Here is a 19324-nt window from a genome sequence, read left to right as displayed (position 1 = left end):
GGGGCGCCGACGTGGAGGAAATGGCGGCCGGATTTCGCGGGAAGGGGTGGGGGATGTGGGCGCGAGGTGGAGGAGGACCACGTGCGCGCGGTTAGATGCGGGCGGGGAGCGGGATGGTGCCTGGAATTTCGGCGACGTGGGCGGCCATGGCGACTGAAGCTGGCCGGCTGGAGGAAGGAGGAGTTGACAGGTGGAGTCGCCGAGCCCACCTGTTGGCGAGGGAGGGACAGAGGAGGTCGGGAGGGAGGCCAAATAGACTTTAGGGGAGGGGGGAGAGGGCCGAGCGGCGAGCTGGGCCGGGAAAGGAGGGGAGGGAGGGGGAGGCTGGCCTGAGAAGGGGAGGGTCGAAAGGAGGCTCAAAGGAAGGAGGAGATCTTAAATTGGTTTTTCAATTAATTTAATTGATTAAATGAACTTTGTGATGTTAAAATTAGATGTTGAGCTCCAAAAATTCACAGAAAAATCAAGAGAGTATATTAGGGCATAGAGAATATTATAAAATATTTCCGGCCAATGATTTTTAAAGGAAACTTTTAATTTCCTCAATAATTCACTTGATTAAATTGCTTTAACTTTTATTTAATTTGTAGAAAATGATTTATTAATTGATTTTTAATCCGGAACGAAAATCGGGGCGTTACATTAGCCACCGCCGCTGCCACCACAGGCGCTGCCGCGGCTGTCTCAGGCCACATCCGTAGTTGTCTCAGCCGCCGCCGCTGTTGCCCATCACCAGCCGCGTGGTCGGCCACCATTGTCTCCGCGACGGTGGCAGGGGGCAGGGAGTTAGGAGGTGCAATGGAGGTGGAGGAGGCAGAAAGCCACGGATGAACGGTGCGGCGAGCTGGTGACCCTAACGTGGAGAGCGGCGCAAGTGGCAACACTGATGATGTAAGAGCATTTCGAAGAAAGGGCTAAACAGGTTCCTAAAAATTAATTTTTGGGAATTTGGTTAAAACTAGGTCTGTTAATCACGGTTCTAAATTTTATCCCCTCCTAAAATTTGGGAAATTTGGGAAGCAGAACGCCCTCCTAATCGCAGGAATCACGCCAATTGTTTTACTGTCGGCGCCAAAAGTTTTTTTTTCCGTCCGCTTCCTTTTCCTCGTCGCGCCGTTTTTTTTCGAGAATTTTTTTTTCCGCCCGCTTCCTTTCCCTTCTCGCGCCTTTCTCCTCTCGCCGTTTTCTTTTTCGCGAGAAACAACAGCGCCCACGCCGCCACGCCGCCAGGCTAGGGTTTTGGGGCTCCTCGCGCCAGCTCTGTCCCGAGCGCCCGTCCGTCCAGGGCTCTGCCGGCCGTCCGTCCAGGGCTCCGCCGGCCGCCTATCCGGGGGACCGCCGGCCTGCCAGCCGTCCGTCCAGGGGCAGCGCCGCCGGCCGCCCGTCCAGGGCACCACCACCTCGCCATCGACCGTCCATCCAGGTCACCCCGACGACGACGTGTGCTGCTACTGCTGATTCACTTTGAGGTATTTTCAGAGAAACTCATTTCTACCTGTGCTCGTATGGTTTATACGCACTGTACAAGTGCTTGTGCCTGTCACCAATCGTTGCTGCTCGCTGCCGTTGCCTGGTTGCTTATGCCGCCGGCGCTGACAGAGGAACAGCTCTGCGTGCGTCTGCAGCACTGTGTCCTTCGCAAGGTTGTCTGGATCGGGATATTAGGTAGTATTGTTTTGCTCCAAGTATTATCGTATCGTAGTATTGGAATACTATGAGATTTTCTTTTTTTAAGTTTAATTAATATTTATATTAATTACATATATATTATGCAAATATAGACATTTATCATGAGAAACCACGTTGGTTTTGATATATTTAACTGATTTCTATATATACTTGAGCATATTCATTTACATTATTTCCAAACCATCTTATTTTAAATAATATTTTGTAGTATCGTAGGGATCGTAGAATCGGGATACCACCTAAGATTTCGTAGGATCGTGTAGTAATGAATAGTAGGATCGAGATACTATGAAAATTAGGATACTAGGTGGGATCGGTATCGTTTCGGCTTGGTAGGATCGTAGTATCATAAGATACTAGAATACGAATCGGGATACTGACAACCGGACTTCGTTCGATATCATATCGCTGCGCCTTATATAGCCTCACGAATTCGGACGTCAAAGGGTTTTTAAGTTGTATTTGGACGTCAAATATTAAAACACGTTTCTTATTGTATAAGGACGTCATTTTGAGAAAATGAAGGAAGCATATACTTTACACACTGTAATTATATACATACCACGTTTTGATATTGTATTTTTAGGTTAAATGAAATGAAGAACATTTAATCAATGTTAGCTAATTTGTGTTCAATGAAATTTTCTACGTAAATTATGTTTGTTTTTGTGGCTGCGCACGCCGCGCTCTCCCTTCTAGTAAAAATAAGATTATATAATATTGGATATAATGTGCTCACATTGTGGAAAACTTAATACTAATATTTGAGTTTGTTTATATTATTGCTGTGACATATAATTTGGGAAACACACATTACAGGTGCACGATAGCTGGTGGAAGGGAAAGGCCAAAAGGGAGAAGAAAACGAGAAAATAAAAGTTTCAGGCGCCGCTTCAAAATCCCGCCTCAAACGGTCAAAAGCCCCCGATCCCCCTTTCCCCTACCAGGCCTCTCCGCTGCCGCCTCGTCCTCCAACCCCCCTCACTTTCCTGTCGCGATGCCACGGTGGCGGCGGCGGCGTGTGGCACCCGGCGGCCAAGTTCCCCCAGAGCTACGCCTGGCTTATGGCGCCCGCGCGCTCACGCTCGGCCGCGCGGTTTTCTCCCTCCTGCCCTCGCCTCGACATCGTGAGTCCCCCTGTCCTGCGTGCCGGGGAAGAGTGGCCTCGGGGTGCCTCGCGTGCCGCCGCTGGGAGCACCTCCTCCGTGACGGGGACCCCGTCGCTTATCGCCGCCTCATCACACGAGCCGTCTGCGCCATTGCGGCCGACGATCTGTCCGCGCCCCCGCCGCCCCGGTACACTCCGGGCAACTCCGGGCATTCGCAGGCCAGGGTTTGTCCTGCTGCTCTCCTACTCTCGATCTTGCCTTACTTATGTGCTGCTTAGGGTGTGTACATTTCTCGTCTTCTATTGGTTATCTGAGGCTGCCCTTCTTTTTTGCCTGCATGGTGTTCGACTCACAGCTCGTTCGGGAGATGATGAAGTCGATCGTTGCGGATCAGTCTCATGGAACCAAGAACGTCCTCTGCAATGGTTTGCACGAGGTAAAGTTAAAAAGTGTATACCATGAGTTGACACTTCTTATTGCATCCATTATCCGTCATTCTACCTGTGGTGGTGGCCCTTTTCATACAAAATGGGTTACTGGGATTCCCGCAGACTGAGATCCCGTTGAAGTGCTGCCATGCCAGTATACATGGTATGGTTGTTACTAGTGAAAGAATAATTTTCAGTTAAAAAACTGTAAAATTATCCTAACCTAATTTGTTGGATATCCTTGTCTCCTTGGTGTTGGTGGTGTGAGGCATCTCTACGAGCATGTTCAATCTTGTTGGTCAAAAGGGGTCATTTCTGGCAATGAGTGAAAAATGATGAGATAATAAACAAAGTTCACACTTAAACTACCAATTTTATTACCTGAACCAGCCATTTATAGAATCAGATCATTAGATGTGGTAGTTAGTAACTAGCCAGTAAGCATTGAAATAAACCAATTATTCCATTGAAATACTGATAAACTACCATTTATTTGGCTCAACGACAACTATTTGGAAAAATAGGATGTTTGGATTCTGTTGGGGCTATTAACAATGTCGTTTAAGATGTGCTAAAGTTAGCTAATATTGAATAAAGGTAAGGACGTAGGGTTTTGTGAATACTTGGTCTTCGGTGCCAATGACATTGGCGCCTATCCCCCTTCACATAAGTGGCTTAGCTTCCACGGGGAGGCTAGGGGTACGGTGCCAATGTCATTGGCGCCCTCATGTTGGACCATAACACCAATGACGTTAGCCCCACAAAAAAGGTCCATTCCCGGAATAAATTTTTCTGGGGTCTATTTGTAAAGTAAGTTTTCAAAAAGGACCAAAAAGTGAATTACAGGCTTATAATCGTTGATAACCACTCATCATATAGCTCTGAACAATATTAGGTTAGCCATACGGACTTATGTAAACTTGTACAAACTGGCCTTGGATGTGTCAAGGAAGCTGTGATGCAATTATATCTCTTTAGTTTGCTTCTTCGCACATACTATTGATTTTACTACTTCGAATCATTACGACCTGATAACTTCTTATATGATTGGTGGAGTGACATGTTGGCTACTTTGATATACACAGATATTATTTTTTACTTCCCATTAATAATATTAGGTTGTTATTGTTATTAGGGTGGCCAGTCTATATGTATCAGTGATCTTGTTTCTTCTTCATCTTGGAGTATTCTTTTGCACAGAGTAAGTTTAACAAAAATCCTTTTCTCTGATGATTATGGCTTGCAATCTTTTTTTATTTGATAAGATACTTGTTTGTGTTTCAGATCGGGGATCTTCTCATGTGCTATTTGCTGAGGTGCACATCAATCTTTCTGCCTGTTAAAAAGAATGATTATTTTCAGGTCTCTGGTGTTCCACTCAATGTGGTTCTGCGAAATCCTATATTTGCAAGTACTGTTGCGAGAAAACATCAACCCCAAACTACAAAAGCAAAATGTCATACAGTAAGCATTTATTTCCAGATTTTATAGTTTTTCGACTATTGAGTACAAGTCTTTGTCCAGTGAACCCCGTACAAATATTTGATTCCCAACTTAATGCTCTGAAGACACAAGTCAACAATTTATCTCAGTATGACTAGGTCTACCATTTAAACAAGTCTCAACATTCATAAATTTATTTTTTCATGTATAACTATAGGTGAAAATAGTTCTCAAATACAGAAGGAAATGTTTACCTCATCCAATAATGTGATATCCTGCGATGTTTTATGATATTCTTGAGTAAGCATATTTTTCTAAAGAACAATAGTTTTGTTGTGTGTGAAAACAATAACAATAACAATAACAATAAGTTATACATAAAAGCCTTTCAGAGGTGGGGAAAGGTGTCTTCTTTGGTAGAAAAAACAAAACTATCTTGATTAGCCTGATTAGTTATATGTGATTTTGGAATAAAAGCTAGACGGAGAACAGTGTCTGGGATTGCAGCGGAAACATGACTTATCTGACTTCATGTTGATTTCATTACTTCATAAATGTTGAGTTCCAACAAGGCCACAACTTTTCTGCAAGATTTTTAATTAAATAGGCAAAACACAGCAGAATTACGATGAAATGAGTATATCGCAATTTCTGGTTTTCATGAAGTTCCAGGAATACAAAACTAGTCCAAAGAATTGGCACATAAATTTAAATTTCCCGGTAATACCAAATATCCACATGGAGACATTTTTGTTTATAAAGTATTTTTATACTTTTGTCAATTTTGTCAGAGAAATCTTCAAATTGCATCGTCTCCATAACTCGTGCTATAAGAAACTAGACTTTACATATTAAATTGAAAAGCTGATGTGCACGAGGGTGTCCCGATCTTTCGATGAGAGGATAAGTCGATTGGATTGAGTGACGTTGGCGATCTGACTACAACTATCCAGGGATGTTGCTCCTTAGCAATCGTTACACCAACTCCAGAGGTGGTCGTGAATTGCATAGTCAGCCTAACCACGAGGGTATTTGTTCCTGCAAGCACTCGAGAACTAGCAAGAACAAGATGAACAAGCAACTCAATTTGCGAACTAAAGATGTAGGATTGAATCAACAGAAGTATCATAGGTGGGGTTCCGTACCGAGCAAACCGGCGATCTAACCGATCATGGGATTACACGGTTCGCTACTTTGATCTAAACAAAACCCAAATTGATCTATGGGGTCGTCCTCTAACCCTAAGACCTGCCCCTAACGGACTCAACTTGATACACAACCCATTGGGCCCAAATAAGTTGACGCAACACCGTTGGCAGAAAAAGGTCTAGTAGTAAAACGGCGATTGCAGCCTCTCCAGAACAGATTTGACATGAGGCCGGATCCATTTGAAATAGACTTGATAAGTTTTCGATGAAGTACTTGCACGCCAAATCGGAGTTCGTATGAAGTCGTGGCGATCGTCAGAAGTTGGTGCTGTCCTGCAGTCCGAATCCAGCCTGCGCGAATCCTCTCCCCTCTGGATCCTCTCCATTGTTCCTAAGTAAAACAAGAGTGCACGTGTCTCTGGGGTATAAAGAAGATGAACATGGACTCAAGAATGAACTCACCTGATAGTTGACTTGACGTGCACGAGCACGGGTAATAGGACTATGAAGTTGGACTTGTGGAGATGTGGATGTACCGAGGGTGTTGATGTCCTCATCAAAAACAAAGTGACTTTATCTGCTTGATCTGGTTGCCTTCACTTCAGAATGAGGAAAGTCAAACCAGGCAGTTTTTGTGAAACTAACGAACAAAGTGATGTCAGAAGGATTATATTACATTAGCTGACCGACTTGATTGACTCACATAATTGTTCCTAGAATGGGTGCCTCAGCAATCCCCTGCCTCAATTTTCAAATTCTCTCTTTCCACGTGCCCATATTCCTTTAAATGTAACTGTGTCCCCTTAACTACTAGCAGCTGGAACCTACTCTCATAAGACCATCAGTGTTATGTAACCACAATGCATGTCTTTCATTGCTATATCAGAAGCAAGTGCTAGGTAGTGAACATCCCAACACATGTATTGGTTCTTTTCTTTCTTTGTTTTTTGTACAACAATTGAATAAAGTAAGTTCCTAATTTTTTATATTAATCCTTTTGCTATTTCTCTCCACAATATGAGAAAAGATATGCCAAAGTAATAAAATATTAATATGTAACAAACTGCTGGTTCAAACCTATGAACGGTGGTGAACTGTGATTTGATGACCTGACTGTTTTAACTTTTGAGTACTGGAGATATTTTTAATTATAGATTTTGCAAGCTTCATTAATTTTGACTGTTGATTTGTATCTGATTCTAGTCCTATAAAATGTCATCAGTTATATTATTTGATGAGCCACATGATAATTATATTCTTTAATAATACAAGCACATGTAGAGTGTTCAGATGAATTACTCCATCACAAAATATAGCTACTTCTAGTGCTCAAATCTTGTCGTCGCAACCAATTACAACCTCCTCATTCAATTTCTCCACCTACCTTCTCCATCTCAACCAATCACAACAATCTCGTGTTTCACCTGTCTTCTTAATCTCAGTGAATTTTTTTTCTAGAAGTGCTTATATTTTGGGAACGGAGGGAGTATTAAATAAGCTGACAAGTCACTACATGTCTTTGTGTCATCAGTGCTACCTGTGGAAAAGTGCAAACATGGCGGAAAACATATCTATTTGTCATGACAGTTCAAATTCTGGAGTTAATTCTTCGTTTAGCAGCACTTGCAAAATTGTTACTCAACAAAGCTGTGAAACATGTGATTCCATAAGAAGAGCAGAATCCAAAGATCCAAGTGAAGGATGTAATTGTCCAAAATTTCCTTCTGATGGTAGATCAGGAGAGTGTTGCAACTGCTATACCCACAACACCAGGAAAAGAAAAAGGTTATACAGTTGGCAGCGCCGCAGCAAAAAGAAACAGGTCTGTTCTGTGGATGACTCTTCAGCAGAATGGAGTAAATTAAATGGCAGTAATTTCAATATGTCTAATGGTCCATCGGAGAACCTGGCTGGAAAAATGAATGATCAAGCACAATCTGTCGAGCTCACAGTAGATAATACTTCTTTGGCAAGGAGCAATGATGACAGTTCTTCAGAAATCAAAGTAATTAATGCAACTATCTTGTCATCAGAAAAATCACCTTGTTCAGTGTTCGACATAAGGGGTTCCCAGGGTTTATCTTGTCATTACAGCCTGTCAGAAGTCCAGTACCAATCTACATGTCCCCAAGTTGGGCCCTCCAGTTACTTACATCTGAATGTCAGCTTCCCAGCCTTCTATTCTTTTTTTTACCTCTTGCTTTTAAGCTTGCATTTCATTCATAATGGACAAATATCCATTTATTTAATATTTTTGTACTTCTGTAGTTAGTTTATTTTTTTATCAATTTAATTTCTTTGAGAACACAATTCCGTTTAGTTATTTTGAGAAAACATCTTTTACCGTTTAGAAAAACTGTTATTTACTGAAAATGTGCCAGAATCAATAGTTTGGATGTATAAATAGTCAATGTATGGGTTGGTGTACATATATTTTTTAAAATATACTCCAACAGTAGTCCTGTAAACCATACAACTGGAAATGTCATATTCTGTCTTGAGGATACCATTTTAGGACTCTAATCAGGTCAACGTCTTGAACAATATGCTTGCATTACTTGTTCCTTGATGAACTTACTGTAATAAAGCCATGCTGATGTTCTCTAGTAATTATAGTTTCTTTGGTTTGTATTGTTTTTAGAAAAAAAATTCCTTGGCATTGATCTGATGCACTATTCTCTTTTAGGATACTGTTGTTTATTGGGTATGAACTTAAAACTGGGCCCTTTGCTGGCCCTGGCATGTGGGTAGAAATTTTCACTCCTTTAGTGTATATCCACAAATCATTCATTCACTTTTTCTTGCACATATAATGTTTCTCATAATATGTTTTTCAATCTATTCTTCCTCCAGAGTATTCTTGAAATTCAAAAGCACATTTCTGTTGAATATTTTACTGCACACTATCATGGAACTTTTTAAATGTTCTAGTCGTTTCATCTTTATATTTTTTCTTGCAGAGTTGTTCCATCTGCTTCAATTGTATAATATCAAATGCATCCAAACATTTATCATTAGATTCCTTGATATCAAGAAATGGTATTTTCTATAACAGAAGGACAACCTATAGTGTCTTCCATTGCAAACGTATCCTTTTGCTGCTTCATGTACCCTCAAAATCTGTAACAAGATTTGTGAATGCAAAGAAGTGTTACTTGTCATAATGATGGGGAAAAATTGAGTGAAACCTGTGCATGAGTGCTTATTTTGTCTTTCCTGTTGGGGCCTAAGGTGAATAGGTGATGAGGTGTTTGGAGTTCTGGAGGAAACCAGAAGCAGTTTGTCTAGGAAAGGGAGGATTGTACGATGAGGTGATGAGGTGTATGGAGTTCTGGAGGAAACCAGAAACAGTTTTTGTCTAGGAAAGGGAGGTAACCAGAAACAGTTTTTGTCTAGGAAAGGGAGGAAACCAAATCTATAATGTTTTCTTGCTTGTTTCTGTTACACTAGCTAATGCGCTTTTTAATAGGGATTTAAATAGTACTAGATCTCCTACATTGCAATTCGAATATGGAATCTTCTGTTGTGTTACTCAGTAGCTTGTTGCTAGATGTAGATTGCAATACTGATTTCCTGTAATTTTGGTAGCAAAGGACACATTTGGCCATCATCTTTAGATAATTTTGTAGTCCCATTCAATTAGCTTTAATTAATGCAAAGAGTTCTTTTCTTTTCTTTAACATTCTGTGTCATTGTACTGTGCTAAAATTTTACTATTTTTATGTAGGCTAGGACATTTGATTTTATTACAAGTAGTTCTATCAATTCAGTTTTTGAACAAAGTTCAATGGGAAAAAAAATAGAGGATTATGCAATTGGTCCATTACCACTGTTGGATTAACATCTCCTATGTATGGAGCGATCTTTACATGGCATGTTATAGTCACATATCAGATCCCATGATGTGTTGAAATCTAGCATTGCCTATGATTACAGTATGTTGTCTGAGTGTTCCTTAATCCTTACTGCTGTTAGACATATTAAGCAAAAGGAAAAGGCCAGATGCTCTATCTCTTGTAAAGCACATATTTGGAATCAATAGTTGCTGTGCAAGCTTATTGAAATACAACTGCCACGAATCTACAATCAGAAAGTCTAATTGCTTGTGAGTCATTAGATATGGTTCTTCAGCGTTTCATATCATTAGTTACTCTTGCTGTTGGATGACGCACTTCTCACTAATATTTATGATTCTGTCCACATATTGTAACTGCAATGCACACATCAATGTGCTGTAGCAACACATAAGGTGTTGTTTAATACTAATGATATATTACAGTCGATTTCCTAGCATTAGGGATGCCGTATTTGGAAGATAATTCATCAACCCTGTGCAGCTCTGTGCCAAAACAATGTACTTTTGAGTATTGATCCAAATTGTTTTTTAAGAAAAAAGTATTGAATCATTTTTTTTTGTAAAGAGCTCACTGATTCAAATTTATGGAGAAATTATGTTGCTTGTCCTTCAATTTTTTACTTGGTTTAATTTTTCCTCTCCCAAATGCAAAACCGGACAAAACCAACCCTCAACCCTCAAAATCTGGCAAAATTAATGCCTCTGCCCTATCTAATACTTCCTCCATGCCAAAATGTAAGCATTTTTGAGGTTGGCACGAGTATTAAGAAAGAGGTGAGAATGATTGGAGGAAGTGTGATTGGTTGAGAAGAGAAAGTAGATGAAAGAGAATGATTGTGATTGGTTGAGAGGAGAATGGTAGGTGGAGAAATAACTTTATTTTGGGACAAGATACTGTGATAAAAATAACTACATTTTGGGATGGAGGTAGTCGTGGTTTTGACTTACATATGGAGGACCCACTTTTCATTGAGGATTTGACGGTTCACCATTCTTCTGTCCAGCGTTTGCCATATGGGCCCAATGTTAATTCTCTATCCCTCCATAGCATGTGTGCCCACCACCTATATGTTGGTAAAAACTGTTGAAAGGGAGCAGAGGGATGAGTTTTAGCTGGGTTTGGTTATGCACTTATGCATCTTTTTTGTACGGCTGGTTCGTGGTTTTGGGGGTCCTTTTGGTCCCTTCTGTGTAATTTCCTTTTCTTCTTAATGAAATGAAGTGCAGTCCTGTGTTTTCGAGAAAGAGGGACAAATCAAACTGAGAAGAATTGAGGGATGGTAAACAGTTTATTTTTTGTGAAAATAATTCCAACCTGACTTTACTACCATTATTACCATTAGTTAGGGTGGTGCGTCAGTACACAATTTTTTTTTGGCATACTTTGGTCAATTTCTAGACTGTCCTAATTAATCGTTTCTAGGCAAGTGAATGCAAATGCTTCTATGCATGTCTTGAAATCATGTGGTCTTTGCTTAGGAATTAGCTTCCATGTTTTTCACACTCGTGCAGGATCATAGGCTTGTCTTTATATTATTCTTTTCGAGTTACACCCTGCAAATGTGAAGTTTTGACATTTTTACTATGTACGGCTTTCACTACCAGGTGCTGTTGGCTGCCCAAATCAATTAAAAATCTCATAAGGAATTCTAAACGTTGCCAATATAAGAAATTATTTCTGAAGCATTGTTCTGTCAAGTGTAAGGTATGTTTGAGATAGTTCGACCTCATTTACTGAGTAATATCATAAAGATAATCCAATGTATCAGCTCATGAGTCATGACTATTCTGGGTCATGTCCTTTTGGTAAATTATCCTACTGATCTTTGCAACAAGTTGTTAATGTTAAACTTCAGTGCTTATCTGTTGCTTCCCACATTATACATTTTGTCAAGTATAGCAAGCCACATTTTTTGCAGCAATCTAACTGATTATCACACCTTTTGTCAAGGACATTTTATTCAACCATATAAAATGCCTCATTTCGTTCAATTGTATTTAAATGCCTCAACCCTCCACAAGCAAGTGGAATGATAGTACGTTGTCTATTTATAATCTATCCTATGCCACTGAGTTTATCCCAGTTGAACAATTTATCATTGACATTGTCTCTTTCTATAATATACCGGCGACTTTATCAATTGTTTTACAATACGCCATTGGGTTGGGCCTTTCCTTCAAAAATACTCAAAATACCATTAGAGACGTAAAAGGTTAACAATTGATTTATCTCACTAGAAATTTTTTAAAAAATGATTTTTTTATGTGGCCTCCTTACATAATATAGACGTTTTCGTATAAGTTTCAAGCATTTTGCATTTCTACTTTTTGTAAGATATTACCTCCGTCCCATAAAAATTGAAATTCTAGTTCTAAGGCTTAGTCCCACAAAAAATGTATTTCTAATCTCATGGGACCCAACAAGTAATTTAAGAATGCTAATTATGTGGGTTAATTGTCTCAAAATTCCTTTTAATCAATTTTATATATGGAATGTATGCATGTATGGGGTTCATTAAATAAGGTTATTGTGGTCATTTGTCTATCCTCCTAATATGTCCTAAATTAGCTAGAATTTCAATTTTTATGGGACAGAGGTAGTATAATTTATCTGTTATGCTGTATAAAATATTTTTTGTTGTTTCTTTTAATGTAAATCATCTTTCATGTGCTACATAAGATATTTTCGTGCTATTATCTTTTGTGTAAGCAAATTCTCTCCTATACCACATAAAAATATTTTTTTACAAAATAAAAATACCAAAAAAATCTTGAAACTTATAACAAACTTCTTTGTAATGTAAGGAGGCCACATAAAAAAATCATTTTTTTTAAACTTCTAATGAGATGAATCAAGTGTTAACCTTTTATTTTTCTAAGGGTATTTTGGGTATTTTTGAAAAAAAGGCTTAGCCCAATGGTGTATTGTAGAATAATTGATAAAATCACTGGTATATTATGGAAAGAGACAATGTTAGTGGCAAATCGTTGAACTGGAACAAACTCAGTGGCATAGAGTAGATTCTCTATTGAAATAATTTCTAGATGTTTCATACGTTGCGCTAATTCAAATTCAATAGACCTAGCAAGGATAAACAAATCATGTAGCTAATCTGTGATTAATATTGTAAGTCCATTAAATTTATAGAAAAATGCACCATTTGCGACATCAAATTGGTTTCATGAAATCCACCATGAAATATGTCTTGATAGTAGTGCATTCATTTATTATTGTAGATGTTGGTGAGTTTTTCTATAGACTTGGTCAGAGTTGAAGAAAAAAGTGACTTAGGAACAGAGGTAGTATAGAAATTCGTTAATGCACCTTAAGTAAAGGAAGGATTTATTGCTAAATATTAATTATTTTGTAACTATCTGATATTAAAATCATTAAAAAGATAACTTTTGTTCCATGATAGGCTCAACTAAATAGCCATTTTGTATTTACAAATATAACTATACTCAAATTTCAACAAACAAAAAACAAATTGCTGCTTCTGAGATTTTTAAACGCTTCATGCTATAAATTTTTTTAATCAACCATGCATCTAAATGGTTTGAACTAGTCATACTTTGTTCGTGTTTGTTTTAAAGTCATACTTTGTTATTATTCTTCATGCTGCAAAAATGCAGTGGAGTTATCAATTTATCTGTTAATTTTGCTACTTACAAAAAACATGCCAAGCCACCATGCAATATGTAATGCGAGCAAGAATTTTTTATACTAGATATATTCTAGTCTATTGACTAAAATGTTGATCAGACATGCCAAATAAAATTTGAACCTGTATAGCTTGCTGCCTGGAGTACTTATATTGGTTGCAATATTATCTGACATGAGTTTTTATGGACAGCCTGTCAAAATAGCAAAAATGTTGTATATAATGTTATAAGAGAAGAATGACATCACTTATTTTTGCTGTAAAACAGGTGGCACCTGATGTGACCAAGAATGATGGCAAGGCACATTATTCACCTGGAGGAAAAGCAGCATATTATGATCGATCATTTTCTCGATTGGAAGCGTATAGCACCCATCAACAAGTAGCTTCTTTTGTTTGGGCAGTGCTGAAACGAATAGTACCAAAGCCATTGCTTGGAAACTCTTTTGGCAAGAGATCTTTGAGGACAAATATATGGAAGTTCATAAAGTTACGTAGGTTTGAAACATTTCAATTAAGTGATTGTATTGGCGATCTGAAGGTATCACATTATTCTTGGTTATCAAATATTGAATTCTCTAACTGCTTTTGTTCTGCAATAATTGGGAAACAAACTGGGTCATCAACTAGTGCAGAAGAGCAGAAACAGAAAAATATTTTGCATTGCTGGATTAGCTGGTTATTTTCTGATATTGTGATTCCTGTGGTCCGTACATACTTTTATGTTACAGAAAGAGAATCAAAACGATATGATGTTTTTTATTACCCAAAGTCAGTATGGAGGGACTTAACTAGCAATGCCATTGCTTCCTTAAATAAGAAAAACTTCAGGATTTTGCGCGGTGAACCTAGGAAAGCAGTTAGGCATTTGAACTGTTCATCAAGAGTGAGGTTTCTTCCAAAAGCAAAAGATATGAGACCATTAGTAAACCTCAGAGCTAAATCGAAGGATGCCAATCTCAATAAATGTCATTTAATTATGAAAAAGCTAAGAGATGAGAAACCAGAGATGTTTGGTTCATCGGTTTTTGATTACAATAATGTTCACCAAAATCTTTCCCAATTTATTTCTTCAAAAAGAAGCCAGTTGATGAAGAAGTTAAAGGTATATATTGTTGTTGCTGATGTATCGAAGGCATTTGATTGTGTCAGTCATGACATGGTTCTAAAAATGATAGACGATGCTTTCAAGTGTGATGAGTACACAGTGAGGAAATGCTCAAAGGTAATTTGTAACAGGTCTAAGAATTCCTTGTACCGGTTTGATTCAAATGCTTCTATTGGCAATGGTAACAGTATCTATGATTTATCAATTCAGCTATCATCAGGTGGTGGCATTTTTGTTGATCAGGTAGTGTATCCTAACAAATGTCCTTTCTTTACCTGGTTGACTAATTAACGAATGTGATTGAAAATTTGATCTTCTATCCTTCTCATTGTGACATTGAACACAATTTTAATTGTTATTCTAATAGCGTATTGGAAATTTATTAAAAAAATAGTCATACCAGAGAAGTTTTTATTAAATTTCAAAGTTTTAAAATGTTTACTTTGCATACTATTGATGAGAAAAAAAAATAATGGAGCAAGCATCAATTGGTGTTACAACTAATAAACTGGCTGGACATTGAAGAACATGCTGAACCATCTCTTCCGTTGGTGGATGATTGATTTTCACAATTTCATTTTATTGTACAAGTTGACAGTAAGGAACTTGAAGGTTCACTTCTGTTAAGGAACTTGAAGGTTATTTTGTATGTTTAGAATTTTCCTGGATACTGAACTACAGAAATATCCTAGGCTGTACAGTTGAGACCAGGAATTGAAATTTCTTTTTTGTGCTGTAGCTGTATATTTCGTGTAATTCAATCAGCTCTTTTATTATTTTGCTACAAACAATCATCAATCAGGCTGGATAACACTTTTTGTTTTTACAAATCAGGGTACTATTTGTAGAATACTAAAGGAACAGTTTCATCATCTTCTGTATGAGCAAATAAAATGCAATATTTTGAAGATTGGGCAAAAGTATTACTTACAACAAGTAGGGATTGCTCAAGGAAGCAAGTTATCTCCCAACCTGTGTTCCCTGTACTATGGTCACCTGGAAAATTCAGTGCTATCAAAATTTCTGCATGATAGCAAGCTTAATGCAGGAGAGGCTTTTTCGGAACCTGAATATTTGTTAATGAGGTTCATTGATGATTTCATATTTATCTCTTTCTCACTGGAGCATGCTCAAAAATTCCTCAATAGGATGAGAAGAGGTTTTGTGTTCTACAATTGCTACATGAACGACAGCAAATATGGCTTTAATTTCTGTGCTGGAAATAGTGAGCCTTCCTCTAATAGACTCTACAGGGGTGATGATGGAGTCTCATTCATGCCATGGAGTGGTTTGCTAATAAATTGTGAAACTTTGGAAATTCAAGCTGATTATACGAGGTATGACTGTTGAAATTTGTTTTTAGCTCATTGGTCATTCTATATTTGTTAAATATAAATATCAAAGGGCATAGTATCAATTACTAGTTATCTTTTGTAATCCTGAGGCATAAATTGACCTTAAGACATCTGCAAACTGTTTTTTTCCTTTACTATTCAATGAAACGCCAGAAAATTATATTGGCTAAATATTTGTGAAAAATTGACTTGGACGATGTGTTTCCTTTTAGCCTTTATTTCTTTTTGGGAGACTCAAAGGTTGTTGAAATGTTAACCCTAGATATGTGCAGCCTAATACCAACCTGGTTTCTATCCACTTTCTGAATCTTGCTTTCTTAGTGAGCAAGAAACCGTAGTTACATTTTTCTTGTTTTAGGCATTAATGTTTGAGGAGTGCGAGAAATAACTTTCCTAACCAAGTGTGGAGAAATAGTAACGAATGGGTGCTTTTCTTAAACAGGTATTTAGATATCACCATTATCTCCACCATCACTGTTAAGATGCATTCTTCAACAAAGTATATCCACAGCAAGCTATGCCATTATATGCGTCCAAAATGCCATCCCATTTTCTATGACTCCAATATCAATTCACCTGGTACCATAAGAGTAAATATTTATCAAGCCTTCCTGTTATGTGCAATGAAGTTCCACTGTTATATTCGAAGCATTTCCGATGCCAACGTAAGCAAATTAGAACTGCTGCAAGTAATTAAGAGAACCTTCAGGTACCTGAATTATACCCTTTTTTTAATCCTACTAAAACCTATGAAGTAATTATCAGGTTTATTCTTTTAAGATGTATGGCGTAGAAGAACATGCTTTGAAATCATGCGATATATTGGAAATCATGTGTCTTTCTTAATAATTATACTTTGCTGTTAAGCAGATACATGCATAGCCTAATTGTCAGACGGATGCAAGATGTGGAGCTGCACTATAATGTGCGTCCAGTTCTGAAGCTTAGGCGAAAAGAAACCATTTGGCTTGGTTTAACTGCATACATTCGTGTGCTTCAGCAGAAACAATCACGTTACAAGGATATGCTGACTTTGTTGACAGCAGAGCTTGGGAGATATTGCCATTTAGGTCATGAATGTGATACCTTGCGCTATGCTGTGGATGATTCTCACTCGTCTATGTTCTGGAAATTTAAGTTCTAGAAACTAGAAGTTGCTTTCCTGGTGTACTGCAGAAACTACTGTTCTTTTGGATATTCTTTTGACAAGTCATTTTGGGACTTTACCTCCAATCTGCCGACGTGTCATCGCACGCAGTACCAATGCCTACCTCGCTAAAACATACTCCTGGTGTGTGCAAAACAAACCGGTGGATTCATGTCCTAACCTCATTCAAGGTGCGACTGTTGGCCCGTGTTCTCCAATCTAGTGTAACGAACGAGAACGAGCACCTCACTAGTCAAAGGTTAATGGTCTCCTGAGGTGACAGTGGGGTGCCGATCATGGTTTTTTTTTTTAAAGCATTTTACGACTGATTGCTCATTTCTTTAGGATACCTGGTAGCACTCGAGCAGTATTAACTTTTTGTATAATTTATTGTGGGCATTGATTTGTTTTCCTTAGGTTACTGCAATTGAAACGATTGCATTTTACTAATTGTTGCCAATCGGAATTGTACCCCTTCAATTTTCAGCAATTCCAACCTTTTGGCTCTTAATGCTAAATCTACTCAGGTCCCTACTAAAGATTTATAGAATACTCCCTCCATTCCAAATTGATCTAGATATAGTTTTTTTTTTTGAGATTATTCCTAAATGATCTACATATTTGTGCTCATTTATTGAGTCTATTCGTTATTTGTGCATTGGAGTAAATGGACATGCATGTATCCATGCACACAAGTATTTATAACCCACATGCAATATCTTGATTTGCTATTGGCTAGGAAATATTGGAGATGGTGCATGCATTGAGTTTGTTGCTAGAATAAATATAGTATGAGAGAGTTATTAGCTTTCTTGGTCTTGGTGTACCTATGAAATATATAGATCAATTTGTAATGGAGGGAGTACTCAATTAGTACTAAGCATAAAATGTAATTTGAGACATGCATAATGCTAGCCATTCTTAATTTAATTGAGCTTGTGCCATGCATCATTTAATTTGCTAGTTAATATCAGGAGATCCTTTTAATACTTAGCTTCAGTTATGAATTTTGTTGGGCTCAATTTTCCTCGGATGTATTTATTCTTCCTATATACTCCCTCCATTCTAAATTGATCTACATATAGTTTTTTTTGAGGTTATTCCTAAATGATCTACATATTTGTGTTCATTTATTAGAGTCTATTCGTTATTTATGCATTGGAATAAATGTACATTGATGCATGCATCCATGCACATAAGTATTTATAATCCATATGCAATATCTTGATTTACTATTAGCTAGAAAATATTGGGGATGGTGCATGCATTGAGTTTGTTGCTAGAGTAAATATAGTATGAGAGAGTTATTAGCTTTTCTTGGTCTTGATGTAGCTATGAAATATGTAGATCAATTTGGAATGGAGGGAGTAGTTGGTACCCACTAAGTGCAATTATGACTATAAAGCTGCATCTAGAAAGAGCCACGTCATCCAAATAATCCTAACCGTCAGATTTTATTTGGACTGCTAATTGCTATCTTAGATGTGAACTATCCCAGATCAGGCTCAGATGAAGAAATGGTTCAGCCCATGGAAGCCCAGCCGTTGCCACAGTCCATTGTCTTGCCCTCAACCTTTTCGGATCCCCTGTCCCCGATGCAATTATTTACATGATCTCCCCCTTCCCCTTCTCTTGAATTTCTATGGTTCTCCTGTTCACTGCTTTTTTTTTTTTTGGGTTCATGCATGGATTATTGATAATAATTATGAGTTCAAGATATCAATCTTTTGGGTGCATACCAGGAGATGGACTATGAGGCAAAATAAATTAACATATATGTATTTCATCCTCGCAGTTTTCTGTTCATCCAAGCTTCGTGCTGAAAATTTGTTTGGATTATGTATTTTTAACTTGCTTAGTTTGCACCAATACCAGATTGTGTAGATCAAAGTCTTTTATTACAGTAAATTTACGGATAGGAGGCTCTACGACCAAGTTTATACTCAGGACAAATCCGTTCTACTTTATTTCAAACTATGTCTGATCTTTAATACCTTTTAAATTAGCCTCATATATCTCTTTTTTTCATGCTGTGTAAGTTCCAATTCAGAATTACAATTGGCTACACCACGGGACATCTCACTAACTTAAAGGTGATTTTGTTCACTTTTCTTCGAGATCAACTGTATGTACAATTCTGAATGTGCCTCTTTTTTTTTTTCTATCAAGGTTTCATGTAGTCCATTTGGACTAATCATTCATGTCTCTTTTCCATATTATTTCCTCAAAGCAAGAATACCACTTTGGTAGGATACAGATATCCCGCAGTAACGCGCGAGGTACCCATCTAGTTTTCCTGAAGTCAGTGCCAGCTAGGGTTCTACCGAACCTTTGGTTTGGCTGAACCAGGCAAACTGTCTCTCTCCACCACCTTTGGTG

General features: G+C 38.0%; 1 protein-coding gene across 11 annotated transcripts; it reads left to right on the top strand.

The window, feature by feature from the left end:
• The first annotated feature begins 1118 nt into the window (after positions 1 to 1118).
• LOC127757003 (telomerase reverse transcriptase) lies at positions 1119 to 17395 on the top strand. 11 transcript variants are annotated; one of them, XM_052282397.1, is made up of 13 exons: positions 1131 to 1469; positions 2509 to 3022; positions 3154 to 3234; positions 4362 to 4427; positions 4511 to 4690; positions 7349 to 7978; positions 8778 to 8904; positions 9793 to 9922; positions 11279 to 11378; positions 13604 to 14686; positions 15278 to 15780; positions 16241 to 16507; positions 16669 to 17395. In XM_052282397.1, exons 2-13 carry the CDS (start codon positions 2687 to 2689, stop codon positions 16940 to 16942), a joined length of 3777 nt encoding a protein of 1258 aa, XP_052138357.1. In that variant the 5' UTR covers positions 1131 to 1469; positions 2509 to 2686; the 3' UTR covers positions 16943 to 17395. The 11 variants fall into 11 exon arrangements, with proteins under 11 accessions (XP_052138366.1, XP_052138367.1, XP_052138369.1 ...); XM_052282398.1 differs by lacking the exon at positions 16241 to 16507 and having other exon boundaries at positions 1130 to 1469; XM_052282400.1 differs by lacking the exons at positions 2509 to 3022; positions 3154 to 3234 and having other exon boundaries at positions 1133 to 1469.
• Positions 17396 to 19324: the final 1929 nt, after the last annotated feature.

This window comes from Oryza glaberrima, chromosome 12 (genome assembly GCF_000147395.1).
Source record: "Oryza glaberrima chromosome 12, OglaRS2, whole genome shotgun sequence".
Taxonomy (NCBI): domain Eukaryota; kingdom Viridiplantae; phylum Streptophyta; class Magnoliopsida; order Poales; family Poaceae; genus Oryza; species Oryza glaberrima.
Note: the sequence above shows the minus strand (reverse complement) of the source record. Positions and strands in the feature narration are given on the sequence as shown.